The 25,425-nt window shown below is 42.0% G+C and overlaps 8 protein-coding genes across 14 annotated transcripts; 3 read left to right on the top strand and 5 right to left on the bottom strand.

Moving 5' to 3' along the window:
- The first annotated feature begins 319 nt into the window (after positions 1-319).
- Positions 320-8,275, top strand: LOC128258713 (G2/mitotic-specific cyclin-A). 2 transcript variants are annotated; one of them, XM_052990515.1, is made up of 7 exons: positions 320-950; positions 1,657-1,850; positions 1,915-2,161; positions 6,577-6,800; positions 6,912-7,116; positions 7,177-7,424; positions 7,487-8,275. In XM_052990515.1, exons 1-7 carry the CDS (start codon positions 759-761, stop codon positions 7,644-7,646), a joined length of 1,470 nt encoding a protein of 489 aa, XP_052846475.1. In that variant the 5' UTR covers positions 320-758; the 3' UTR covers positions 7,647-8,275. The 2 variants fall into 2 exon arrangements, with proteins under 2 accessions (XP_052846475.1, XP_052846474.1); XM_052990514.1 differs by having other exon boundaries at positions 321-950; positions 1,654-1,850.
- LOC128258716 (RIB43A-like with coiled-coils protein 2) lies at positions 3,854-5,840 on the bottom strand. 2 transcript variants are annotated; one of them, XM_052990520.1, is made up of 3 exons: positions 5,822-5,840; positions 5,277-5,492; positions 3,854-5,215 (listed from the first exon to the last, which is right to left on the bottom strand). In XM_052990520.1, the coding sequence occupies exons 2-3, from the start codon at positions 5,400-5,402 to the stop codon at positions 4,196-4,198; spliced, it is 1,146 nt and encodes a 381-aa protein (XP_052846480.1). In that variant the 5' UTR covers positions 5,403-5,492; positions 5,822-5,840; the 3' UTR covers positions 3,854-4,195. The 2 variants fall into 2 exon arrangements, with proteins under 2 accessions (XP_052846480.1, XP_052846479.1); XM_052990519.1 differs by lacking the exon at positions 5,822-5,840 and having other exon boundaries at positions 5,277-5,577.
- Positions 8,276-10,077: 1,802 nt separating the features above from the next.
- On the bottom strand, positions 10,078-15,798 carry LOC128258549 (NADH-cytochrome b5 reductase 3). Of its 4 annotated transcripts, none has more exons than XR_008267974.1 (5): positions 15,657-15,798; positions 11,679-12,332; positions 11,502-11,601; positions 10,559-10,824; positions 10,346-10,485 (listed from the first exon to the last, which is right to left on the bottom strand). XR_008267974.1 is itself a non-coding variant. In XM_052990210.1 (4 exons), the coding sequence occupies exons 1-4, from the start codon at positions 15,678-15,680 to the stop codon at positions 10,313-10,315; spliced, it is 951 nt and encodes a 316-aa protein (XP_052846170.1). In that variant the 5' UTR covers positions 15,681-15,798; the 3' UTR covers positions 10,078-10,312. The 4 variants fall into 4 exon arrangements, 2 of the variants coding, with proteins under 2 accessions (XP_052846170.1, XP_052846171.1); XR_008267975.1 differs by lacking the exon at positions 15,657-15,798 and adding an exon at positions 13,332-13,491; XM_052990210.1 differs by lacking the exon at positions 10,559-10,824 and having other exon boundaries at positions 10,078-10,485.
- On the bottom strand, positions 14,054-15,798 carry LOC128258342 (serine/threonine-protein phosphatase 4 catalytic subunit). Its single transcript, XM_052989927.1, is given in 4 exon segments — positions 14,054-14,131; positions 14,133-15,154; positions 15,425-15,526; positions 15,657-15,798. Coding segments are annotated over 2 exon segments (954 nt in total). The 5' UTR covers positions 15,009-15,154; positions 15,425-15,526; positions 15,657-15,798.
- Positions 15,799-16,769: 971 nt separating this feature from the next.
- On the top strand, positions 16,770-18,218 carry LOC128258551 (60S ribosomal protein L10a-2). 2 transcript variants are annotated; one of them, XM_052990213.1, is made up of 3 exons: positions 16,770-16,889; positions 17,200-17,355; positions 17,659-18,218. In XM_052990213.1, the coding sequence occupies exons 1-3, from the start codon at positions 16,885-16,887 to the stop codon at positions 18,149-18,151; spliced, it is 654 nt and encodes a 217-aa protein (XP_052846173.1). In that variant the 5' UTR covers positions 16,770-16,884; the 3' UTR covers positions 18,152-18,218. The 2 variants fall into 2 exon arrangements, with proteins under 2 accessions (XP_052846173.1, XP_052846174.1); XM_052990214.1 differs by lacking the exons at positions 16,770-16,889; positions 17,200-17,355 and adding an exon at positions 17,403-17,566.
- LOC128258550 (uncharacterized) lies at positions 18,219-19,840 on the bottom strand. Its single transcript, XM_052990212.1, has 2 exons — positions 19,122-19,840; positions 18,219-19,051 (listed from the first exon to the last, which is right to left on the bottom strand). Exons 1-2 carry the CDS (start codon positions 19,764-19,766, stop codon positions 18,302-18,304), a joined length of 1,395 nt encoding a protein of 464 aa, XP_052846172.1. The 5' UTR covers positions 19,767-19,840; the 3' UTR covers positions 18,219-18,301.
- Positions 19,841-20,521: 681 nt separating this feature from the next.
- LOC128258645 (40S ribosomal protein S17) lies at positions 20,522-21,894 on the top strand. Its single transcript, XM_052990364.1, has 3 exons — positions 20,522-20,627; positions 20,970-21,121; positions 21,569-21,894. Exons 1-3 carry the CDS (start codon positions 20,625-20,627, stop codon positions 21,807-21,809), a joined length of 396 nt encoding a protein of 131 aa, XP_052846324.1. The 5' UTR covers positions 20,522-20,624; the 3' UTR covers positions 21,810-21,894.
- Positions 21,895-23,448: 1,554 nt separating this feature from the next.
- On the bottom strand, positions 23,449-25,093 carry LOC128258627 (SHC-transforming protein 3). Its single transcript, XM_052990335.1, has 2 exons — positions 24,770-25,093; positions 23,449-24,708 (listed from the first exon to the last, which is right to left on the bottom strand). The coding sequence occupies exons 1-2, from the start codon at positions 24,949-24,951 to the stop codon at positions 23,685-23,687; spliced, it is 1,206 nt and encodes a 401-aa protein (XP_052846295.1). The 5' UTR covers positions 24,952-25,093; the 3' UTR covers positions 23,449-23,684.
- Positions 25,094-25,425: the final 332 nt, after the last annotated feature.

The raw sequence follows: 25,425 nt of genomic DNA, 5'->3' as shown, positions 1-25,425 counted from the left end.
TTGCCCTTGGACGATGTCCAGGGTGCATCTCTAGAACTGACCGGAATCGGTGTCCAAAGCTTTGCTCAGTTTTGTTCAAAGTTCGAAATTCAAAATCGTCGATTTTGTAACGGCAATGTTAATTAGTCGTTTTCCTAACATTTTTATGTTAGATCATAAATTTCCTAACATTTAGATCATAAATTTCCAAATGATGATGAGTAGACAGTGCTGGCAAAACATCGATGTTGCCCCCCCGAACATCGATGAAACCGATATTTTAAAAGCATCGATGACGGCATCGATGTTTCTCCTCTTCTAATCGATAACCTAATATTGCCATCTCCCTCGTAAGACGTGTTGACCGGGAAAAAATCAAACGAAGCCAGCAATTGAATTTCAGCCGCGATCCACACAACAAGTACGGAGCTTAAAAATAGTGAGTAATAGAAGAGTCTGTGCGAGCGTATTTAAAACGAGGAAACAAATTCCAACGCTCCCGTGACGCAAAATGCTGTAGAAATTGAAAGTCAAATGAATTCTGTACAAAACTGTGTGTGTGCGTGTAATTCAAGCGTCAATTTTTTGATGATAAAATTTGCCTTCGCTTATACATGTGTGCGTCGTTGAGCATATGAGCCTGTGATAGTGTGTGTTGGTGTGAGCGCCGAGCATAAGAAAAACAACAACAGCGACGCTTAGCGAAAGAGAGGAACAAAGAGAAGGCGAGACAAGACTCCATCTTAGCAGACGAAGAAAGGAACAAAAAGGAGCACACGATGGCCAGTTTCCATATCCACCAAGACATTAGCAACAAGGAGAATCCGGGCGTTACGATTCCGGCCGGAGTGAAAAACGCCAAGCAACCGCTGGGTGTAATCGCTGCGAAATCGGAGAAAAATGCGCTTGCGCCGCGGGCGAATTTCGCCGTGCTCAATGGCAACAACAAGCCGCGTCCGACCGGGAAAGTGGTAAGTACTGTTCCCGTTTCCCTTTAATTCCTATGCAGCTGCCGTTTATGTTTTATGGTGGTGGGATCTTCACATAAGTGCGCCTGGGTGTGTGTGTGTGTGGTGGTGGTTCGCTCTCCTTTTCCCCGCTCTCCTCCCCCTACTCTCTTCCTTATTTATCAATTGCTCTTTTGAGATAACCTTTGCTAATTTCCGCGCCTAAACTAAAAACTAACCTAGAAAGTAGCACAATGCATTGCAAATGCGCGCCTTTTTCAAACTGCAACAGCAAATCAGGGGAGCAAAGGGGAAAGCAATAGCAAATGCAATTACCCCCGCAATCTCACGCACACATAAGCGCACCATCAGAAGCCAGGGAAAGGCGCGCAACTAAATAACAGGATCTTTCCAAGGGGAAAGGGGAATCAAGAAGTCTTGTTCTTGCAGCTCTATAAATGCGCAGGCTAAAACAGTTATTTCAATTTTTCCATTTTATTATTTGAATAATATTAAGTCGGGATCAATTTTTAACTCGTTAATCTCGGATGACTCAATAAGCTGAGAGCATAGGCCATGTGCCCTGGTAACAAAATTCCGGTTCACATACCGAAGCTGCTTAGAAATTTGTAATATTTTTTGTTAAGTAATATCAAACACTTGAAAACCTTCAATTTAATCTTAATTTTAATCATAATTTAATCTATTTATCTTACGCTCCTTTTAGCAGGTCTTCCGTGACGTAAGGAACCTCAATGTCGATGAAAACGTGGAATATGCCGCCAAGAAATCAAATGTGGTGCCCGTGGTGGAGCAGTTCAAGACCTTCTCCGTATACGAGGATAACTGCGACACTCAGGTGGCGCCACCCGGCAAATCATTGGCCTCCATGGCCGATAAAGAAAACCAATACGCCGTAAAGATGTAAGTTTTAATTGATGTTACTGTTTATATTATGCATACTTGACTGTTTTCAAACTTACTATAGCGATGGGGTGGAAAAGGAGTTAGTTGACTGCGATCTGGATGGCACGCCCATGTCCGTCACGGATTTAATGTCACCCATGTCCGTGGATCGCTCGGTTCTTGGTAGCATACAGCCAACCGACGACATCGCATCGGGGGCCACGCCAGGTGAACAAGTCAAGGAGCTGCCACCACGCAATGATCGCGAACGGTTCTTCGAAGTGGTCCAGTACCAAATGGATATACTCCAGAATTTCCGGGAGAGCGAGGTAAGTCCGTCAGACTTTTATTTTAAATGCCATTCTGTTAAAGACCCTTAAAACTATTTTGGATAAACGGTATCAATATCAGTGTCTTCATAATTCTCATTTTCATCGAAATTAATTTGACATCTATCATTACTTAATTAATCCTCGTACTTCTACGAAGTAACGAATTTATTTATTTCATTACTTTATAACTTTAAATCAACTTACCTGTCAGCACTATGAAAACTAAGAAATGTGTGTAAAATATGAAGGGAATGAAATATGTGACAACTTACTATAATATCTTGGAGGTTTAAGCTCCTACCATTTTTAACTTAATGGATTTTTATTGAATCATTGTTTTTGATAAAGAAATATGATGTTTTTACTCTTTTATATTTATATGTTAATTTCAATTGCAAGTAAATTTGTAACAACAAAATCGAGTCGACCAATGCTCGAACACGCATCCGATAAAGTTGACCGATCAAAAAGACTATTGCGAGAGTTTCAATTCCCTAGGCTGTACGTATATTACGTCATCTTTTGTTAAATTTAACATTTGCAAAAATTCACAAGCAATTCGTTGGAGAATATAAATGAAATTATAGAAAATGTGTTTAAAGAACACACCACCAGCAATGACTTTTTGACAGTAAAAGAGGACATCTAATTAAAAAGTAATGAAAAACAGGGATATATATAAAGCTGAGGGGAATTAATAAAAAGTAATACGTTTTGATTTTAATAAGTCCCGTCATTTAACTTAGTTTTTTTAAAGCATTATGCAGACAAGATTGTTAAGATAGGAAAAAATCTTGATATCACAAGAAAGAAATGTCGTCTGGTAAGGATTGTCCCCTTGAGAGCCTTGGTTTTTCGTTGTTTTCTTTTTATTATCCCCTGTCTATTCCTTGGCCATGTGCATTTCATATTTGTGTGCAGACGCAGGCAGACGTAATTTCTCTATTCATGAGGAGAGGGGGGTAGCCGAACAGGAAGACGGACCCTGTCGCACCCTAATGTGGCATTGGCATTCCCTTCACTTCACGCAACGCTGCCTGTGTTTCTGGTTCGTGGGTCCGTAAGTCCGTGGGTTCCCGTTCCCTCTTCCCTCTTTTACACCAAACGCCGTCACATGTTTATCGGGCGGGAAACGCTCGCCAGCGTCTCATCCTTCGGCGGTATTATTGACTCCTCTTCGCTTGCTCGTTTCGACGCTGTGCATTGCATTGCTTACTATTTCCGAGAACAGACGTGGAACACTCGGAACTAATGGAATTTGACTTGCAGCTAATTGATGTTGTTTTCTTGTGGCCATGCCATGTTTTTCCTGGTAGCGAAAAGTGAAAATAGTCATAATTGTTGTTGACACGTTTTACTTGGGTTCTTTTGTGGCTAAATTGGCCAACGTTAAGAATATACTTGTTTAGCAACTTGGCTTTAAATAGTTTGCATAGCAGTAACAAAAGTTTATTAAAATAATAGGGTTTTAGTTAAGGAGTTTTTTGGCTTTATAAAATTAAGAATACATAAATCGTATATTGTTGTTTATAACTTAAGTATTAACATAGAATAAGTTTAATTTATAAATCTGCTTCTGGTCAATTGCTAAATAACTGAAACTCATCGTTTATTACTACATTTGCATTATATTTGCTGGGAATTAACCGAACTAATTTAATATAACTTATCTTGCGTTTTGCGAAAAATTGTGTGAGTTATTTTTGATGTTTTATTATTATAATGTCTTATTTTGTAAATAATAAAATACAACTTTTTTTTGTAATTGTTCGGTTGTTCAGATATTTTCTGTTACACGAAATCCTGTGATATTTAAGATAGTTAAATACGTTTTGATAATTTGTATTTATTTGAAGTCATACGCTTTGAACATGAACATTAGAATTTTCCTTTCAAAATTGATGTGTCCTGGACACGAGTGGAAAAGTGTCCCACATCCAAGTTGCGAGGCAGCTCTCCAATCGCATCCAGGCCACCATATTCCGATTCTTGATATGCTTTTTATTGGTTGGGAACTCTTTGTCATAATAACTAACGTGAATTCTTGTTGAACTGATCGTAAAAATCGTCGGAGACGGCATTGCTCAAACCGACCAGGGCTTCCTTGCGCTGTTTATCTTGCTCCACGGCCAACTTGGAATTGGCTCGCATCAGTTCATCGAATTCCGCCTTACGACGGCGATCATCCTCGATCTGATGGAGCACCAGGGTGCGGTCCATGTTGATGGCATACTGCTCCCACTGCTTGTCCATCATCTGGGCCTCCGTTTTGCGCTGCGTGGCCAAGCGGAGCTGCTGCTCTTGGCCCAAGCGGAACACGCGAAGTTCCTCCGGCGTCATGCCGCGATACATGAAGGCAATCTTCTTGTTCGGATCGGTACGCGATTGGGCCACATCCGGATTTTCGGTGAGCATATCGCTGGACAGCATGTTGTAGATTTCGGCCATGTCATCCTCGTGTTTCTCGCGTTTCTCCCGCTCGCGATCCAGTTGCTTTTGCTTGGCCATGTTAATGTTGAACTGGCGCACGCGCTGGATCACCTGATTGCGCATCTGGTGATCGGACTTGGCCATCTCCTGGAGATGTCTGTCCCTGCATCCGACGTCCTCCATCTGCAGTGTGTCGGCCTTTTTGCGAGCTTCCTCCGCCCGTTTGCGCTCCTGCACCTGCTGATCCAGCCAAGCACGTTGCTGTTCCCGCTGCCGCACCTTTCGCTCAACGTTGTAGAGATCCTCGCCCAGAAAGATCTGGGCACTGGACACGCCCAGCGCAATATCATCGTCGGCCACTCGTGTTGGACGTGCCTTCTTCAGGAAGTCCGGGTCATTCAAGTCGAATTCGCGTCGCTGCTCCTTGCGCTGATAGCGGCAGCGATAGTAGTTGAGATCCGAGTCCACCACGCGCTGCTTCTTCTCTAGCTCCTTCTCCTGGGCGGAGATCAGGCGCTTCTGCAGCTGCTCCTGCTCTTCGAACTTCTTGTCGCACTCCATCTGCGCGGTTTGCTGTTTCTTTTTCTCGAGGATTTGGCGATCCAGCATTTCGATGTCGAGCTATTGGACGATTTAACTCTTTCGAGGATTTGGTTCATCAAGACTTCTGCGGATTACTCACCCCATAGAGGCGCTGCTTGGCATTAAAGATGCGTCGCTTGCGCTCATCCTCGTACTGTTCCCGCTTCTGCAGCTTCATCGCCTCGTCGAGATCCTGCTTGGTGCATATTCCGATTTTGAGCGTCATCCTGTCGGTATTGTACAAAATATACACAGCTATATGTATTTAGTGGCTATATTGTTCGATCAGTAAGGTCTGAATAATGTCTGCCTTTCCCTGGAAGAAAAAATGTGTATTTTATTTGAATTCCGGTTGAGTTTGTTTGCCCGGTTGCCGGGTGCTTTGTTTATTGTTTGCCTCTGCCTAATACAGCTTGTACAGTCAGCCTTTCTGGGTTGGAAACTTTTCGTATATAACATTTCTGGATATGTTAATGGATCTTAGCCAATAAGGACATTACAAATTAATGGACATGTTACACTGTCAGAACTATAATATTTATCTATGTTTTTTGGTCTGATTTCACGTGATTTTTATTTAACTTTCTTTTCTTGATATAAATAAATTTTCGAATATATATATATATATATAAATATAAAACCAACCGTACGATTCCATTCCAATTGAAAGCAAAATGGTCTAAACATTTCCTCCATTTGTACAGACCGTGGCGCTTGACGTGTCCAATAATCGTTAAAGCGGCCATTAAATAAACACCTAATGTACATATTGCCCACATAGGCGTTTTGGCAAAGATTTTCACGTTTGACCTGGGAATTTGAATGCGGCTCACGTACCACGAAATAACCAATAAACAAATAAAAATTGGTAAATTCGATCCGCTCGCGTATGCTGGCCACTCCTCCCATGGGATTCGCTTGGGTTGACTAAACTGAATTTGGTTCCCAGGTAGGACCATAGAATTTGGACATTTATGGTACCCCCTAACCGGAAAAATTAAGTTATGTATTTATATACTATGGCATATTGAAAGTAATTGACTTATTTACAAAATATAAGTCTCTAAAACTAACTAAAACTAAGTTTTTACAAAACATTAAAGACGTTTTGTTTAAGAGGTATAGATTTGTCGATTCGTTGCTGGTAAAGTGTAGACCACAGTTTTTTGCTGCAAACTAAACAATTTTATGGAAATAAATACGCTGTTTGCGCGCGGCATCTCAAACATTACGAAAATTTGTGCGAAATATGTTAACGATTAGAATCTTTTAATGCCCAACCGAAAGTGTTAGTATCCATGGCTAAACAAAGTTTGCTTTAGTAATTACAAATTATGGGCGGCTGCTTGCTAATTTGTTGACCCTACTAATCGGCCCCATCTTTTGTTTGAATTTTGCAGAAGAATCATCGCCCGAAGCCACTCTATATGCGCAGGCAGAAAGACATTAGTCACAATATGCGCTCCATCCTGATTGATTGGCTGGTGGAAGTTTCCGAGGAGTACAAGCTGGACACTGAGACGCTCTATCTATCCGTCTTCTATCTGGATCGCTTCTTGAGCCTGATGGCGGTGGTTCGCTCAAAATTGCAGCTGGTGGGCACAGCAGCCATGTACATTGCCTCGTAAGTAGTCATTTAGGTACCCAAAGTAGGCAGAAGTGGTGGCTTTTGGTTGTTAGTTAATGTTGATATGATTTAATTATTCCATTAATAATTCATAATTTATTTTTCTAGTAAATACGAGGAGATCTATCCTCCAGATGTCGGTGAGTTTGTGTTCCTCACTGACGATAGCTACACCAAGGCCCAAGTGCTGCGCATGGAGCAGGTCATCCTGAAGATTCTCTCCTTTGATCTGTGCACACCAACTGCCTATGTCTTTATCAACACGTACGCGGTGCTGTGCGACATGCCCGAGAGGCTGAGGTTCCTGACGCTGGTAGGTTTTTTGGCAAATACAAGTTATCGAAAGATTGTCCAACTCATTTTCCATCTGCAGTACATATCCGAACTGTCGCTGATGGAGGGAGAAACGTACTTGCAATATTTGCCCTCACTGATGTCGTCCGCATCACTCGCATTGGCTCGTCACATTCTGGGCATGGAGATGTGGACGCCGCGGCTGGAGGAGATCACTACCTACAAACTGGAGGACATGAAAATTGTGGTCCTGCAGCTTTGTCAAACCCACAAATCGGCGAAGGAGCTCAACACGCAGGCCATGCGGGAAAAGTACAATAGAGACAAGTATGCCAGAGAACTTTAAAACACATGCATAAGCATTTCCTAACTATCGCATTTCTTACCAGGTACAATAAGGTAGCTATGATCGAATCAATTGAGCTGACCAAGGAGGACTTTGATCAGCTCAGCCAGGCCTACAATGCCAAGCAAAATGAGAAGCAGCAGCAGCAACAGCAACAGGAGGTCAATTCCAAATCGAACGTGAATTTGTTTTATAAGTTTTAAGTGTTTAGTGCCGCTGCCATGGTCAAATTTTATTTTAGTTTAGTGTTTCCATGTACCATTTCGTAGTTTTAGATTTAAGTATACACAATGGAGGAATCGAATCGCAGTTCGGTGCCACAAAACCAGTTGCATCCAAGCTCTGCATTGGTTGGCCGATTGGCAAGCTCCCGTAACAAGTAACAAGTACTGGACAATTCTATATGCGCGCCATATAGAAGATTAGTTGCCAACAAGTACGCACACTTTCCACCATCAACATTCACGTCTGTCCACGGTGAGAGCTTGCCACGCCAAGCGTGAGCAGAAGGAACTGCGGCAGTCTTGGAAAACCAACCGACCAACAACGAGCCAAACTAAAAAGCAGAAGACCCCCCAGCAGTCACACACCGAACCTAGTGTGGTTCTGCTAAGGCTACCGATATTTTATATTTTACGTTACCGCTTCATCAATCTCTGTTCTCTATGTATTTATAAATTGAATCATGTGGATGTATACAATGTGTCTTTAGCAGAAACAGCTAGCTTGAAGAATTATTTTACATAAACATATTTATATACTAACTATTAGGCCATGAATGTTCTGTGAACCACGAAACAAATACAATCGTAAATTTTACAAAAGACACTTACTTAAGCCGCCTACAAAACGCACACAAACACCCCAACAGCAGCACCGTCAATCGTGCCGATCTGGTTCAAATGGCAGCCCTGAATTGCTGCCTAACTCGTATTCATGTTAATCTAATGACGCTTACTAAATGTTTACTAAACTTAGTCTAATCTTCCTGGTCGGTAGGTGGATTGATGTTGCTGAGAGCATAAACAGAGCGATAGCTTAATGCAAAAACCGAGTTGACGAGGTTCTACGCTAATATAATTTATATGATTGTACTAACTACTCAATGTAATTCGATATAGCATTGCCGAGTGCGTCGTGCTCGCAAGCCGTATATTCCATATACCTATTGTATTTAATAAAATTGTGAAAGACATGCACAACAAAAAATTGCTGATTTGGTTTAATTGTTATTTGGAGTTATTGAGGGTTTTGTATTTGCTTGCCAGACTATTGAATAAATTGGATTTCAAACTAAATGAACCAGAAGATTTAGAAAATCATTCAAGAATATATTGAAAAACAAAATAAGTTTAATTCTGTAGATAGAAATAATACATAAACTTTGTAGTATTAAAATACTACTTTTAACTTGTTTTTAAAAAATCAACTTTGCGACTATTTAATCTTAATTTTGTATTACATTTGTAAAAAAAAAAACTGAGTTAAAAAGTTTCCATTCCTTTTTTTTTATTTCTATCTACAGATTTATTTTTTTTTATTTTCAATACTTTCAACAATACATACATTCTACATGCACTCATATTTTACTTTACGCATTAGCGAATACTCAAACCATTATATGAAACTACGTTCAAGTCTTCCCAGTAAAAGTCATGCGATAAAGTTGTTAGAAACAAGTCACTACAAGTAAAAGTATTTTTCAATTTAAATTTTTGATTAAAAAAATTAAATTGCTTAATGTAGATATTGTTGCTTATTTGGGTGTTTTAATTCAATGTGGGCCAGTCAATGTATATAAGGTTTTAAAATTAAGTATACAATATGGCGTTATTTGTGTATGGCAAATATTCGATTGTTCGGCAGCAATCTTATATTGATACATGTTTAATAACCGTATTCCCCCTACATTGAGGAAATCTTTTCGAGAATTATTGTTTGGCAAATGTGCCCAATGAAACCCAATGAGGAACGTATTTGGTGCTGAACCTAGCGGATTACTATAAAATAAGGTGCTATTGTTCTAGCAAAACATAACTCGACATGGATTCAAATCACTTAGATAGGTAGTTCCTGAAGTATCCGAAAAGGTGCCACAAGACTGTCGTAAAATTGACCCACAGGAAGAACTAAGCATTAAGATTCTAATAATAATAATAAATAACTGAAACACAAATTTATTATTGCTTTACTATTGAAGTAACACCGCACAATAGGTTAAAAAACATTTTTACCCGCTTCTACCGAATAATTCGTGGATAATAGAACAGAAATGACATTTTAGTGCTCATTCATGGAGCCAATATAAACAAAAAAAGTTTAACATTATAAACTTGAAAGCATTGCTGAGACAAGTAGCTTAGCTTATAGAAATTAACATACTCATTCAAGTTTGCTGGTCTGTTAAATTATATTTCAAATACTTTAATTTTACTTTAGGATTTAATCATCTCATCAATTTTTTCTTTCGTTAACACAGGGCGGTAATTGTTGAGTTCGCGACAATGTGTATAATGTATAATTAGTAGGATTACCATAAATACCCATTCATCGATTTGAACCAAAATGGTAGCTAAGGGATCAAAAAGGTGAATTCCAGCAAATTGCTCAAGCATTAATGGAATTTCAACCCGCTTACTTTTCTTGAACACTTATTTATTCACAAATCATAAAAAAGAATTTCAACAATTAGCATCGATGTTATTTTCATTCGCTTTGCGTTCACTCCCATCGATCTCAGGCCGCGATTTCGTAGAATTTCGTAGGATTCGGATGAGCTGGTATGGGGCAACAGATAAATATGGAAAATGACAAAACCGAAATGCAATTTTTGTTCCGCTTCGCAGGAATACGCCCCGGGCGATCGTTTCTAGTAGGCAAATCGGGTGTCCGGATGATAGCCAAGCTTGTCCAGCGCCGGATTGCAGGCAAAGTTGATCATGGGCGGTGGGCCGCAGAGCAGCACGATGGTATCGTCCTTGGCAGGAATCAGGTGGGCGGCGATCATGTCCTCATTGATGAAGCCAACGCTGTACGGCCATCCTAGAAGAAGAGTTTTAAACAAAAATATATAATTAGCCTTAATTTTCACGGAATAATACTCAGAGTGTGAGACCTGCTGCACGCAATCTTTCCCACTGGCTTGGCATTGTGAAATGAAAGCAAAACTCAGGGATAGATTCTAGTTTGCCAGCTGAAGCTGCTAATCTTAATAGCTGAAACGCTGTTCGGCCCGGTGACCAAGTCGCTCCAGGCCCGGAATACACGTGTAGTTGACCATGGGTGGAGGACCACACAGCAGGCACAACGTATCCACATCCGGCGGATACAGATGCTGCTGCATCATGTCGTCGTTAACGTGTCCGGTGTTGTAGGACCAGGCTACAAACCGCGCGTTCCCCGTTCGCGGCATCCGTTTATGAGCAGCATGGACAAAGGGGCAGACACAAGATTCTTAACATAATAGATGCTTGGCACATGGCTTAGTGGATCGCCTAACAGTTGGTGTTGGATGCGGATGAAGATGCTGCATGCGAATGATGCTATCTAAGGTGGCTGTCAATTTTCGAGTCAAGGGAAAGATTGGTGCAGTCTAAAAGAGTATATTCTGGTCTAAGTATTTATGTTATAGTCTAAGTTATGATTTGGCTTTAGTTTTTGTTGTCGCGTAAAGCGAAGCAATTTCTTTTTTTCTCAGGCAATTTTTAACATCTCAACTCATCTTAGATGTGAATTTTGTTCTTTATAGTTCAATTTGTCCAGATCAATTTAATATTAATTTTGTTATTTTTTTGTTAGCTCTTTAAGCATTTTGAATACACTCACTCACACACATTTGCAATAATGTTCTTCCTATTATTAAATTTTAATTATCTTAATATCTGAATTAAATATATCTTTGCCTTACTCAAACTCATTTGATCACTGTTCTGATTAATAATCATTTTCTACACAAAATTGTATAACTTTAAAAGAAACTTGTATGAACAAATGATGCGATCTGATGAGCACGATCATGTGGTTTAGGCTGCCTCTGCTCCATTAAGACTGCAACTCACCTTCGCCGGCCTTATCGACGGTGTACCAGACCTTGAATTGATCGGGATGCTTCTGGGCCAGTTCGTCAAGCTCAGTGCGCAGTAGAATGTCCTTCTCACTCTGTGAAGGAATAAAACAAATAATATAAATTTCGAAATTAAAAACTTGGTTAGCAAGAATGTTGATGAATAACCCACCTGGTTGGCGAACAGCAGCGCCAGTTCGGTCTTGTCCTTGTCGCTGCGCTTGAGCACTTCTCTGGCCAGTTGAAGCATGGGAGTGATGCCAGTACCGCCGGCAATCATGTTCACCCGCTTGGCGGACACGTGCTTGGGCGGATCCTTGCGCAGCTTCTTGATGGAGAATGTGCCGTTGCCGAGATACTGAAGGCGGCCAGATGGGCCGCGGAACGAGATCTTGTCGCCCAATTCGAGCTGCTCCAGGTGCTGGGTCATCTTGCCGCCGGCGGGGAACTTGGGATGCGAGTCCTTGAAGTACACCTTGACCACCAGGTCCACGTAGCCCACATCTTCGTCAGATGAAATCGGCGTGTACGGCCGAATGACGAGCTCATTATCGATGGTGGCGATCAGGTGGATGTGCTGACCAACGGGCAGACCAAGGACATGCTGCTTGGAGGGCAACCCGAACCGTAGTCGCCTGGTGTCGTGGCTGAGATTTTCCTTTTCGATGAGTGGCAGCAGATACTTGTCATTGGGGTCCACCAGTGTCCTTAGGCGGGCGGTGCGATTGGGTTCCCTCCGTGGCTTTGTCGACTTCTTGTTCAGCAGATAGTGAACGATCAGGGCGCCGGCAACCACTGCAACTACGCCCACGGCGATGGGAACAAACTGAAAAAGTATAGAGCAGAAATGAGATAAGTAAGTGACTTTGATCAACAAATAAATAGCAACTCCTTTTCCAAATCAGATTTAAAAATGAAATCAGAATTACTGTTTACATTGTTAAATAACTCCCAATATTATAGTAATAAGTAGATTAAACCAGGAAGACTTTAAATTGAAGGTTTACCTTTATCTGATTATAATTTCATTCTAAGCAAATGGCAAATTGATTGTGAAAAAGCTTGTTAATCGCTTAATCTTTGATTTTTACTAAAAATAATCATGTATGTTACGCAAGTAAAATATAAATGCACAGTAGTTGAATTTTTAAAGGGGCAATAAAAAACACTACCGTGAGAAAAAGGTAAATGCACGGTTAGAAAATTAAAGCGTATGAACAAATATATTATTTAAACGTTGTCACGTAAAAGCACTACACTTTTATAATGTTAAGTTAATGAACATCCTAATTCAATTAATAATCGGCTAAATGATAACCCACGAATGAACATATATAAATCGTTACTTATCGTAATGTACTTTTCATAAGCTAACACATTTAACTTGGCCGAGATATTTGAGATATTTGCCATCCAAACTAATTTTAAAAAAGGAGTAAGCACTTGATATTATTGTTGGTCTTTTGATGGGCTGATTCCTAATAAAAGGTCACGATGACGAGCGGAAACCTCCACCAGTCAGCTGTGGTGATAAGAAAATAAGTAATACCAAACCACTCGTATTTCAGACAGATTTTAGTTTGGTTTGCGAAGCCCCTTAAAAACCGGCAGCTAATTGGGGTTACTAGCTTGTGACATCAAACTTTGGCCCCATATCACAGTCGACCTTGGGTTATACATATTTATATATTTTTGCTTTGGCAAACATATGCGAAACGAATTATCCATGACGTCACAACCACTGCCTAGATAAACAGAGAGCCGGCCCATAAAAAAACTGGAGAGCGAATTGGGGTACAGAGAGAAAGCTTTCACCTGAACTTACATCGAATTCCGTCATTTAAATACAAAACACTTGTTGTAAACTGGCTAATTTGCTATTTGAATTGCACACCGAACTTGAAAGCGAGCGAAAACGTGTGACCGCGTGCTGCCGATTCCAATTTCCAATTGAAATGAAGTGAAGTCGTCGCGTGGAAGAGCCGCCGATACAAAACAATCTCCCTTCCAATCTCTTTCTCTCTCAGATTAAAATGCAGAGTCAGCTCGAGTCAGCACTGTGGTTGCAAAAAGTATTGGTTCAGTACTTAGAAAGTAGCTGGTAATAAAAACTAATTTAACTTTTTAAAAAATTTATGACAAGCAAGCCGTTGGTCAAACCCCTTCATTATATTTTCTCAAAAGATTAGTTTGAAAAAAAATCTTCCAGATAAAGCTAAAGATAAATTCATAGCTAACCAAAAAGTGCTATAATTTTAAGCGCTGCTGTCGGCCAGATAAAGCTACAGGGTTAAAAAAGAGTATAGATAAGATAAATAGCTTAAGAGACCCATTGCCAGAGCCAACTACGGTTAAGGGAAATCTACCTGAATGTTTTACTGAGTATTTATTTATTGATTATGAGCTTAAGAGTAATGTGGAATGGCAGAGTTTTTTTAAGGGAGAGATGGGGTGTACGAGTACGACTAGTTGCAACTAGCTGATTCTCCCTCTCTGCGAACTTGACATTGTATTGTATCTTGGGATAAGATTCACGGGTAGATTGCATCATAGGAAAAACTGACGGCACCGCTTTTTCGGTCTCTTTGGCTGCGGTTTGGTGTGCAGCGCCTGCGCCTCGAACACCTACAAAACCGTAATCCCCGACTGAATTGAGACGCAGAATGGCCGCCTTGTTGCCGCAGCGATAGCAATAGTTGGGTGCCGACCAGATGGTAACCAGCTGTTGGCCAAAATGCCAGCGAAAGCCTTCAGCTGCCAACTGATGTGCCCTGCATATGAGAGAGATTCCATTCCTCCGGTTAAACTCCTCCACCACATCCCTGCCAAAGAGCTGTCCATGTCCGCGTGGCGATGCAGTCCACCCGGATGCTTCATGGGGATCGCTCCAAAGAAGATCCGCTATACAGCCGCTTTCGGGGATCTCGTGAAAGCGATCCAGCTTGTGAAACTCATCCAACTGCTGGATTTGGGGCGACAGTCCGCCATGTACGCAAAAGATTTTCCCATCGATAATCGCCGCCAGGGGCAAGAGATCGAAGACTCGGCAGCACATCCTCCAGACATTTGCAGAACCATACTGGGCCAGGCACTCCTCGTAGAATCCGTAGGACCGAGTGGCACTGCGGCACTCGTGGTTGCCCCTTAGCAGGCTCACTTGCCCGGGATTTTTGACTTTGAGGGCAGCCAGCAGCAGGAAGGTCTCCACGCTGTTCTTGCCTCGATCCACCAGATCACCCAGGAACAAGTAGCTATGTTCGCCAACCGAACCGCCCAGATCCAGCAGGTGCAGCAGATCTTGGAACTGTCCGTGGATGTCGCCGCACACGATCTGCGGACTCTGCAGGCTCAGCAGATTGGACTCTCCGGCAAGCAAGTCACTCAGGGAGCGGCACAGCTGGCGAACCTCCATTTCCTTCGGCAGACGGACGGGCACCCGGCGCAGATTGGCCACCAGACGATCCGCATCACTCATCTTCTTCAGTCACCAGGCCGACATCATCTCTATTCTTAAACCGTCGACGTCACTGGCCAACAGTGATGGGAATGATACAAGTTTTGGCTATAACTAGGCAAGGTACAAATGCTGCTAGTAAAATGTACGCCACATCTTTGCTGTGGAAAGGTACTTGCCATATTCAGAGCTCTCTGTAAAGAGTGAATAGTCAAACTCGAAACTATTGAAAAAATGTATTGGCCTACTTTCCCTCTGTTTTACAGAGTTTTTATGTACATAATAGTATGTAAATTTGGTACAACTATAAAATGAAAAGATTTTTATATTAATCTGTGTACAACTCCCTAATACTGACAGAAAGTACTAAGATAACATTCACCTAATACTTAGAACATTTTTTTGTCCATGAAAATGTACCAATTTAGACCAAACAGAAATAAAATGTTTCTCACATATAATACCTAAGAACATGAATAAATAGTATCCATCACTGTTGACCAACGATGAACGGCAATGCAAAACCACCGAGGCATTTGGCCAAGAGAATAGCAAAAGATCTTCCGCTGACAATTATGAAATGGCAGAAGGCGAGAAGAACAGAAGAAAGTGGAGAAAGATGGGGGCGGGGCAGCAGATGCGAAACAGGAGTTATGTAAAAACAGCAGTGAAGCGAATAGATTGCAATTAACTTACATTGCTCTCGACGAGACGCGCCATTTGTCAATGGAAAATCAATGCAGCCGCGGCTCAAACGCCTTATATAATCCGTCAATTGCAACGGCAGCACGCACTTATTTAATATCTACCAGAAACGCCGACTAAACTAATATGCAGACTAAATCGCGGAGATAGTGAAAGCAATGTTTTTATTTCCACGCACTCTCAGTTGATGAGAGCGTAAAATTGAGCTCTCTGTCGTCGAAAATACTCTCTTTGGGCCTCTTTACCCTCTCTTTGCTGAAAGAAAATACGTTATTTTCACGAGCTACTTAAAAGTAGAGATCAAGATATTTACCCACCGATTGTGCAGCACCAGTCGTTGTGCTTTCACAGGCACGTGAGCCGTAAGTAGGGCACTTTTAAATAATAATACTTATTAACAATTTTCTCAGCTCCAAACAAAGCCGCAATTCCAGGGCTGCTATACTAAATGATATAAATACAAGTTGGCAGCACAGAAAACATCGCAACAAACCTAACAGCTGTTAGATTTAGTAGGGGAAGTCAAAACTTTGTTTATTTTAGTTGGTCAATTTATTTTAACCTTTTATAGTTTCTTCTTCAAAAACACTTCCTATTTACATAGTTTAAGATCTCAAACCAATAATTGTATATGAGTAATAAAAATGTTTACTAATATATTTTTACCTAACTTGTTCTGTTGTACTAGTTAGGGGGGCTAAACCCATCTAAAAAAGTTTGATTTTTAAAAACTAACATAAGTAAATATTATATTGTAAGAAATTCAATGCAAAAGTTTTTGTAGTGAAAATTTTAATCGTCATTCTAGCTTGTTTAAACTTAAACTCTCTTGCTTAAAAGTTTAAACTTAGAGATTAAAAGTATTCTATGCTTATTAAGATTTTTCCGTTTAAACTGCTGTCAGTCAGTTGTGGGATGCTTTCCAAGTTTAATAGTGACTACCCCAACGAAATTTTCATTTCTATGTAACAGCTTACTTACTTAATTTCAACAATTCAGAGATAACGTCGTTTAGGAAATACCCAAATGTCTAAAATTATTTTTAAGGGTCCCCTTATTAGTTTCAAGAATACCTCTACCTCTACTATCGAAAGCACCTCAATACTGAAAACACATCACCAGCATATCGGCACTATCGTGACAGGCGTGTCATCCCTATAACCCCCGTTCCTCTTCCTCTTCTTTCTTTCTTTCTAAAATTGCACGTTGAACAGTTGAGATGGCGTAAGTGTTAATCCTCGAAATTACTAGGCATCTCAAAAGTTTTATTTTATTTTGTAATTTAAATCAAAACCTTAATTGTTCATTAAGTCAGCTCTTATTATTTGCAATCAGAAACCAGCTTTTTAGACCTTTCCATGTCCATATCAGTTTGGAAATGATTGCAAAAGAAAACGTGATTCTTGTGCTAAATATGCAACTAATATGTGGGCTGTCATCATTTGCGCATTAGTTCGACATTTAAAACAGCCAGTCAAAATAGTTGTGAAGTGAAATTTCCGTAAAATGGCTAACAATGTATTCCAACTTGCAGATCGAAAGTTTCGCGTGATACGCTTTACGAGGGCGTCAATGGACTCCTGGACGCTTCGGCCAAGAAGAAGCGCGGCTTCCTCGAGACGGTGGAATTGCAGATCGGCCTGAAGAACTACGATCCCCAGAAGGACAAGCGTTTCTCCGGCACCGTCAAGTACGTTGGCTAAATCACCTGCGCACGTGTTTTGGAGACCAACTCCCCCGGGAGTGGAGTCGTCCACCACGGCATCAGGTAGTCGAGCATCTGTGGCTGACACATCTCGGCGGACCTGCACTCAGGGTCTTTAAAATTTGAGTAGGTCTCCAGCAATGGACACCGTCCCCCTTTTTAAAACAAATTGAAAACGTGCTCCCCCGTGAGCTTTGTAAGTTTTCCCCCTGCCCCCAACCATTCTCGACTTCCATTTGAACTATTGAAACCTAGGCTAACTAAAGGTTACTTTCTTGCAATCCGCAGGTTGAAGCACATCCCCCGTCCCAAGATGAAGGTGTGCATCCTTGGCGATCAGCAGCATTGCGACGAGGCCAAGGCCAACAACGTCGACTTCATGGATGCCGAGGCTCTGAAGAAGCTGAACAAGAACAAGAAGCTGGTGAAGAAGCTGGCCAAGTCCTATGATGCCTTCCTGGCCTCCGAGTCCCTGATCAAGCAGATTCCCCGTCTGCTCGGCCCTGGTCTGAACAAGGCCGGCAAGTTCCCTGCCCTGCTGTCGCATCAGGAGTCCATGATCGGCAAGATCGAGGAGGTCAAGTCGACCATCAAGTTCCAGATGAAGAAGGTGCTCTGCCTGTCCGTCGCCGTTGGCCACGTTGGCATGAAGTCCGACGAGCTGGCCCAGAACGTTAACCTGTCGATCAACTTCTTGGTGTCCCTGCTGAAGAAGAACTGGCAGAACGTGCGTTCCCTGCACGTCAAGTCCTCCATGGGCCCACCCCAGCGCCTCTACTAAATGCGGCTGCTTATCTTTTTTAACATCTTGAAATAAATGAGACCTTACATTTTCATAGTGTAACTTATTTGTCTGTTATTTTTATTGTGATTGCTATTCGGTACGAGCGTATTGTTTTGGTTAAGGTTAATCTGTTACAAACTATTGGAATTATATTTCAGTGGAGCTGATAGTTCTGGCTAGAAAATCGCGCACCTCAAGTGCAGAATGGGACGGTGTCTCATCATTGGGCATATCTTCCAGCGGTTCTGCTCTGAACTTGGCAACATCCACCGAGTTGCCCCATTCTAACATGTGTGGTTCGCTCAGTTCCTCGAGCAGATTGTGCAGCACGGCAGCGGCTGTGATGATGCAGGATGCTGTCTGGAAGCTAATGTCCAACGGCTGGCTAAGGAAACTCCAGCGGGACATGAGGCGATGCAGGGCGCAGTCACTCAACTCCTGCAGGTGCTCGGCCACCTCGTTGAAGTCGTGCTCGTGCGGGGCAATCGGATCGGCGTAGCGCTGCAGCAGCCAAGGACGCAGTGGATAGTTCTGGTACACCGGGGCCAAGACGAATGCCGGGACTGGGCGGGAATTGATGCGGAATTTGGGCAGCGAGGAGAGGGTATTGGGTGTGTGCGAAAACATGGGCATCAGCGTGGCCCGCTGGCCACAACCCAATTGTAGCTCTCGAAAGAGCATCCGGTCGTCTAGGAGATACTCCATGCGTAGCACCGAGTGCTTGACATCGCCATTGGCACGGATGGGAATGGAGCAGACTCCCAGGACGCCTACAAGGGCGGCGGGCATGTTACTCTCGCGCTGAAAGCCCTCCGCTACACTATTGCAGTCCACCGGATGCTGCGGCAACTGGCGCAGGGCTCGTCCCAAAGTGGACATCACGGCGTTGCAGAATACCTTCGAATCGAATCATAGTTGTTGTTGTGTAAAGTTGCCTTTTCTAGCAGTTTTTGGGGGATCCACTTACTTTCAGGCATTTGATGGTCCTTGGACGGGGCAGGGAAAACCGCTCGGCGATCAAGGATAGCCGCTCGCCGCTGGCCAGGAAGTAAAGGGCCAAGGCCACACACTTCTCGGGCGAGATGGCTGGCAATCGTCGAGCCAGTTCATCCGCTGTCCGCAGAGTGGGGGCCAACTGCTTGCACAGTGTATCGAAGGTGCCCCGGGTCACGTGGAGCGTGTTGAGAAACTCCTCCTCGCTCAGCTCTGGGATCACATGCTCGAAAAAATGCGAATCGAAGTTGAAGAAGTCCGTCGGCATGCCCACCTCCTCCTGCGGCTCTTCCTCCACATCCACATCACTGGGCTCGGAGTCCGTGTCCTCGGAGCGGGCATGCTTCAGGCGCAGCATGGCGTACATCTGCAGGTAGTTCGAGTGCATCTCCATCATCTGCTGCATGAAAAAGGAGCGCAACTTCCGGAATTGCCTCCTGGTCCTTTGCTGCGCCCTCCGCCTGTGGGTGACCACCGTGCTTTGTACGTGTTTCAGGTGCAAGCGAATCAGCTGGGCCATCTTCTCCTTGCGGTCCTGAGGACCTTCGCCATTGCTGTTTTTCAACTTGGCCAGGGCATTGTTTAGGTTGCTGTTAATTAATTCCAATTCCTCGTTCATTTTGTTTCTATTTTTAATAGAGATGGACCGTACAGTTTTTGGTGCATGAACATTTCACAGTTCCGAATAAATGTTCACACTTGGCAAACTTGATATATCGAGTTAAGCATGAGCTGCTTATGTTTCGATTACAATACGAAAAAAAAAATTTGTAGTGAATTAAATAAAAAAAAAGAGGAAAGAACATCTTAAATATGAACGAAAATATATTTTTATATGTGCGACTTAATGGCGTCGGTAACATTGGTCGTATTCAGCATGTTGCAAAAATTATTCCATTATGATCAGCAAAAAACAACAAATAGTACGCTACCTTTTATTGCTGGCCTATATCGATTGTGTAAATATCAATTAGAATACACAGAAAAATCAGAGTGTAAGCAATTCAAAAATAAAAAACAAACAAAACAAGCAAAAATTAATTAATTAAAGCGTTCAGCAGAACAAACTTGATCACTGATAACTGATCCATCACATTCTATTCACACTTACGCCAATCGATATCAGAGCTAACGCAATGACCGACCGTCTACACTTGGGATACTCTAGGTTTTGCTATTTTTTTCATATATATACATATATTTTTATTGTTATCTATAAGAATCATTTTAAGTTCCGAGTTATCCAGTTATGTTCCCCAGTATCGCAGTTATAAAACTTTGGGATTTTTACACGTATGGTATATTTGCGGTATATTTTAGTATATTTTTCACACCCCAATCCCGGTCACACTGCATCCTTCTTTTTCTTTCGTTTCCGGCGAGGTATGTGCACAAATTTCGTTTATCCACGTTTTTCTAGAAAATAATTGATAATTTCTCATTTTAGCGGTGATTAAAATAACCATCAAGCAACATAATGGTAGGTTTCAACAAGACATCGGGAAAAAATATTTTGGAGAACCGGGAAATAACCAAAAACATCAACTGCGGCAGCAGCAGCCCACGTGCATTAAAAAATATTACTACCCTAAAAACAAAAATTTGTGTGCGGTGTCTGTCTGTGACTTCTGTATTCCCATCGGATCGCAGCAATAATTAAGAAAAATCGTTTGCAAGCAACTAACAAGTTGTTGCCAAGTGAAAGTGCACAGAAAGATGCCGGAAAAAAGTGAAGAGCGAACGCTTTATTTCTGGCATCAAATAAGGGACAAACCAAATATGATTTCAAGGATTAACCCTTATTGTTTACCTCCGCAAACAGGGTCGCGTACGAACCAAAACGGTGAAGAAGGCCGCTAAGGTCATCATCGAGAAGTACTACACTCGCCTGACGTTGGACTTCCACACCAACAAGCGAATCTGCGAGGAGGTGGCCATCATCCCCACCAAGCCCCTCCGCAACAAGATTGCCGGGTGAGTTTCGCAGCGAAAATCTAAGCTCAGTGATGTGAATGCTTATCAAAATAATGCTTATGCTGCCGATTGTACATTCTAGAATTTAAAAATTATGATTTTATTAAGTTCCAAACAAATTTTCTGAAATATTTTTTTAAAATTTTAAATTGTATAATTGGTTCAAGTGTCTAAGTGGCTAGTGGCTTGTCTTGAATTGAGAGCTAGAAGTAGGCTTAAATTTACTCTTTTGCCTAGCATAAATAAGAGACTCTTAGTTCTATGGATAGTTTTAAGCTAATATAACTGAATTATATCTCAATATTGCTTTATATCCACATTCTGTTAATGGTTTGCATAAAAGAATTAAGCTTTTGTCTTCCGCTAGGTTTTTTTTTTTTACATTACATCACTGGCTAGAAGAGGAATAATTAATGAGTAGCTAATGACCCTTTGATTCCTTTTCAGCTATGTCACCCATTTGATGGGCCGTCTGCGTCACTCCCAGGTGCGTGGCATCTCCATCAAGCTGCAGGAGGAGGAGCGTGAGCGTCGCGACAACTACGTCCCGGCCGTCTCCGCTCTGGAGCAGGACATCATCGAGGTCGACGCCGACACCAAGGAGATGTTGAAGCTGCTGGACTTCCACAACATCCGTGGCCTGCAGCTCACCCAGCCCAACACCAACAACTTTGGACGTCGCAACTAAGATTTTTTATAGCGCGTAGACGATGATGTTCTTATTTGCATGGAATCACAATAAACCAGCTTGTGTGAAGTGCATTTGAAGTGTGCATATGTGTGTTATCCCTTAATATCGGTTCCTATTGAATGATAAAAGTAGAGCTCCTCCCCTTAGTAAACTTAATATTGGGTGACATTTTTCGTTTCATAAGTAGGTGATACGTTTATAAGAAGAATATACAAAACCACTCGCAGTTTTTTTTCAATGTAGTGTCGTTATCAAAGTAATCTGCAGTTATTCAGATATATTTACTAAAAAGGACATTCTTAAACTTCTCAGTGTAGGATATGAATAGAAGATTATAAATTTATCCCTGCGCACAAAAAGATGAGCTTCTAAACAGTGTTTTACTATTGTTAGGGCTCCGTTTTATACTCTTGCAGTGGCTATTATAATTTCAGTCAAAGCTTTGCAATCAGTGCAGAAGACATTTCCCACGCTATAACATATATATATGCTCTCACCAGGAAAGCCCACCTAGTTATGTCCGTTTGTCTCTTAGTTTTAAAGCTATTTTTCAAAAAACTTACCCAAAGTTGTCTTTGTGCCGCTGTTATTATTATAACGAACTGGATCGGACGACTAAATCATAAAGCTCCCATCTAAACAATAAATACTGAAAAAATTTTAAAATTGCGTTATAAAATTTGTTAAAATTGGACGACTATTTTTCAATGAATTTAAATATACTTCGATACATAGAAATATTATTCCGAATGACGGTATTAATATTGCTAAAATAACGATTGAATATTTATCAAAAAGTCATCATAGCTTCTCAATAATGTTGTTAAACACTTTCAAATGTTGATTTTTTTAAAAGAATATTTGGTTTTCTTCCTTTCTTGTTAATCAATATGATAAGTCTGATATTGAAAATTGACCCACAAAGGTTTACAAAAATACGAAAAAAGCATAAAAACCTAAGGGGTTGTGCTTGCGCTTACCTGCGAGTTAATTATATTAAAAGGCTAATTAAAAGGCTTTGACCCGACAAAGACAGCGTTTGTCAGCTGTTCGCCTTACTTACCCCGATCATCAACACATCTTTAGTTAAACATGGGAGAAGTTAAATTGATCGCAGATGTGAGGAAGGGTCAGGAAATAAATAAATTAGAAGCAATCTCAATATGAAATTATACAGTTGTAGATTGCATTTCAAAGTGGAAGTCATTGCGGGCGAGGTTTTTGCGAACAATCAGGCGACAAAATTCGAGTGGAGACCTTGTGGAGCAGATGGGGTTTCTCAGGCCCTATATGAGGGCCCAAACCAAACACGTGATCCAAAAACTTTCAAGTCTTGGTTGTATATCTTTAATAACATCAGAAGTGACACTAGTTCCAAAAAATTTGGAGTGTTATTTTCTAAATCAGGGAGTCCAACTGCACGGGAAATCAAGGTTGAATCCCTGGAGGACTTGGTCGATTTGTAAGCCTAATTAGTAAAAGCCTAAAAAGCGAGAAATATTGGTGAACAGCATAAGTGAGCACAGACCAAATTAGACTTAAAAGTATTTCATTAAACTTCTTTGCCAAAATCATTTCCAATTGGAGTAGAGGAAATCTTTTTAGTCGTATTTTAAGAATTTTAAGAACCCCAAGCTTCGGTTTCAGTTTCTCTTCTTTATTCACATTCGAATGGAAAATACTGTAGACATGCACATATTTGTAAATATCTAAGATTCGATTCATAAGTATATGGGTTCGTTGCTATACAGACGATATATAAAAGATATTCTCTACGAGTGCACAATATTTAAATCTAAGTGTGTATGCAGATGCCAGTATATATATTTTTATGTTAGGTATATGAATTGTGGTAAGTATACGTATGATTGTTCAGGAAGATGCTGTTGTAATGGGGCCCACAACTGGATCTTGCTGAGGTCTTCGCACCGGGTTACGCAAGACCAGCTCGGAATCCTCAGATATGATGGGCAGTGCATGCGCCCAGTGGTAGTTTATCAGGTGGCTTATGCTGTCGAAGATGCGATCTTTGGTACGGACTACGCCCTCGGGATCGATGAGCAGCAGATGCTTGGGCGTCTTGCCCTCCAGTCCAGTAAGCACGTACTGGCCCCGCTTTCCCTGTGACTCGCGCACCAGGAAGTCACCATCCTGCTGCAGCAAGCGCTCCGAAATTGGTCTGGAAATGCCCGCATGGAACCACACCTCCGCCGTGAGTGGACACTGTGGTCCATCGAACACATCGCGCACTGTGGCCAAAACGGAGCTGGCAGCCGAGGTCGCTTGGAGGGGATCAAAGTGGCCCAGCTTATTGGTCGTCTGATCGGGAGGCGGGGAGTTGAGGTCGATGAGGTTGCTGCTCAAGCGATCGCGTGGCTTCTTTAGGTTCAGCTGTGCTACACGATGCTGATGCACCGGCTGTTGTTCCGGCAATTCTGGCGGCAACTTGTTGGGCAAATCGTTGTAGTACTCCTTCACATTCTCCTTGCAGCTCTGGTTGGTGTTGCAATCCCCTGAAGCATCATTCAGCCGACTGAGAGCGTTGAAGCGCAAGGCAAAGGCCTTGCCAATGGTCACTATTAGATCCTCGCTCTGGCCACCAGCACATTCCAGAACATAACAGGCCCGCCACTCATCCTCGTTCTTGGCTATGTAGGCCAGAAAGTCGAGGGTATCATTATCACCGCCTGAGGCAAATGATATACGCGGCATGTTGTGATTGGCTATAACCTCGCCCGATTCCACATTGCTGAGGGTCAAAGCTCGACTGGAAACATTGATGATGATGTTGGTGCCGGCGTGCTGCATGCTGGGGCGGTCCGATATGAAGCTGGTTAATCTCCGCTTGCCAGCAGACTTTAAGCCAGCCGCCTCGCAAACCCGATTGATGCACTCCCTGTTTGATCGTGGAAAACACATGATAATTCCGATGGTGATTCATGGATAGGCTTACTTACCGGGCCAGCTGCGTTCGGGTTTCAAAATCCAGCGATTTCATAGAGGTCTTGACCTCCACGCAGCCCGTGTATCTGACGTTGAAAGCAACACCCACGCCCATAATGACGTCGTCCTGGTAGATGCAGCCGTCGCTGGTTGTCCCGGAACCGCTCCGGTTGCCGGCGTCACCATTCTTCGGCATTTGTGCGGAGGCTCTCGGCGTGTGGCAGCGATCGGGCGTCCTCGATGGTCCTTTTTCCGCGGAAGCAGCCTTTGTTATTAGTAATTCGTATATTACTCAAGGTGGGACCGTATTGGCGAAGTGTGACCGCTGATGCATGCATATCGATAGTTAATCAGAGGTGGAGCTGGAAAATGTTTTTGTGGGGGCCTTAACAGCCAGGGTTTTATGAAAAGCGTTTTCCAGTGTATGAGAAATTTCGGTCGTGAACGAAAACAAAACATTATAAATTAACTTTACTCAAATTAAAAATGTTATATATTAATATACTGTAAACTGTTATACATTAGTTTTTAAGCACCATTGAGCTTATTTGTTGTGTTTGTTGAAATTTGTCGGACAGTTAAAGTCTCTGTTAAATCCTAGTGCTCAGATCGGCGAAATCGGTACGCCAGCTATGAGAGAAAGCGAGAGGCAAATAACAGGCGTTGGCAG

Source organism: Drosophila gunungcola (genome assembly GCF_025200985.1).
Source record: "Drosophila gunungcola strain Sukarami chromosome 3L unlocalized genomic scaffold, Dgunungcola_SK_2 000003F, whole genome shotgun sequence".
Lineage (NCBI taxonomy): Eukaryota > Metazoa > Arthropoda > Insecta > Diptera > Drosophilidae > Drosophila > Drosophila gunungcola.
Note: the sequence above shows the minus strand (reverse complement) of the source record. Positions and strands in the feature narration are given on the sequence as shown.